General features: G+C 34.0%; 1 protein-coding gene across 1 annotated transcript in view; it reads left to right on the forward strand.

Moving 5' to 3' along the window:
• Nucleotides 1-1,793, forward strand: part of LOC105622329 — a 45,096-nt gene that overhangs the window by 36,984 nt on the left and 6,319 nt on the right. The window contains exons 2-3 of the mRNA XM_012203748.1: nt 277-414; nt 1,028-1,244. Coding sequence (XP_012059138.1) covers nt 321-414; nt 1,028-1,244 — 311 coding nt within the window. The 5' untranslated portion in view covers nt 277-320. The remainder of the gene's footprint in view (nt 1-276; nt 415-1,027; nt 1,245-1,793) is intronic.

Consider the following 1,793-nt stretch of genomic DNA (forward strand, 5'->3'; position numbering starts at 1 on the left):
TATATATATATATATATATATATATATATATATATATATATGTATAATATCAAAAAGCTTAGTAGCGCGCGTCTGTTATGTCTAGAATTTAAAATATAAAATAGTATTTAAAAGAAACAGATTGAGTTCGAGTTTTAATTGCTACATCATTGCTTTTCATTAATTCTTTTCAATCCGCTTAGTATTTTCAACTTCAACACAATGCTATTACCTCTAAATAAATCGGTTTACTACTTCATGAACCGATCAACCGTGACTAAATTAATTCGTTTTTAGCGAGCAATCTCAATAGAGCACTTTGATGTTTGTTGCAGAAGGTCATGATGCTGAGACCCGGATCCTTAGTGGGCCTGCTGGCCCTCGTGGCCGTGCTGAAGATCGCGGACTCGAATCGTTGTCTGACAATGCTGGAAGGTAAATCGCCGATCATTATCGTCAGCCCGATCGTTGCGGCTCAATTACGGCGCATTTGTCAGCTTCGAAGATGCGATATCATTGCCATGCCATCGAATAATCAGTGCGTGGAATAACCCGCTAATTGCCACGATGGGTTAGACGCGGCTTAAACATTAATTGAATCGCACGATTCATCCATGCATGATCATTCAGTCGATGAGTAATTAGTTATATCAAGCCTCGCAGCATATAATTACGAGCTGAATGCATTCCGTATGCGTTAATGCCGCATAGTTTACTCGCTTATTATCGAAACATAGTCTTAAACATAGTCATCTCGCGGATTGGCAACGGCCGGAAACGTTCTTGCCCTGGCTACATGTTTTTCTCAGATATTTACATTGTATAGACAATAAAGTGACCTTGTGTTTCTACATACGCATTTCTACGAATGCGTTTTTACATACACAACAATCTTCATCTCAGATGTTTCTCAATTATCATATCAATTATACTCTCGTAATAATTTTATTGTACTCAATCGGATTGTTTAAAATTCCTTTTTTTTTATTATTGATTCTTCGCGATTATTTTAATCAAAAGATTTTAATTTGAAATATATTTTTCACAGAGGTCAATCCAAAGAGAGTGATTCAATATGAAGGTAATTTTTTAAATATTCCGTTCGAAGTGTCAAGGAGAGTGACACAGAGATTAGCGTCAGAAATCATGAAGATTTTTCTGACCGAAGTATTAGGCTATATTGGAGTTACTATCGTCGAGAAGGATGACAATTTCAATGCGTCTGAAGTCTTTGAGAGACTATCTGAAAAGCCAACATACACGGAGTTAAAAATGTAAGACAAATAGACAATTATAGACATCGTGTAATAACAAAGTTGAAACTGCAGGACTCCTTGATTATCAAAATATACAAACAAAGAGCTAATGAGAGTTATATAGCACAATTATTAGTGCGAAAAAAAAGCCATTTATTATCAAAAAATTAAATATAATTAATTACGCAATTATGCATTCTCGAGAGTTCGTTACTTGTTTTATTATTCCTTGAATATCTCACAGCCTTTCTTTTCCAATTTGTGAAATGTAATAAAGTTTGTAAATTTTAAATATTTGTTTTTCAATAGGTTCTTAAATAAATATACTGATCTGTTACGACATTTGCATAAAACGAATGGAATACACAATTTCGACACACACACACACACACACACACACACACACACACACACACACACACACACACACACACACACACACACACACACATACACGCGCGCGCGCTACTATTATATATATATTATTATATATATATTATTATATAATAAATTAATTAGTTAGTTAATAAGTAACTTAAACGTAAACGTAAAACGTAA

The sequence above is a fragment of the Atta cephalotes genome, assembly GCF_000143395.1.
Source record: "Atta cephalotes unplaced genomic scaffold scaffold00043, whole genome shotgun sequence".
In the NCBI taxonomy this organism is placed as follows: Eukaryota; Metazoa; Arthropoda; class Insecta; order Hymenoptera; family Formicidae; genus Atta; species Atta cephalotes.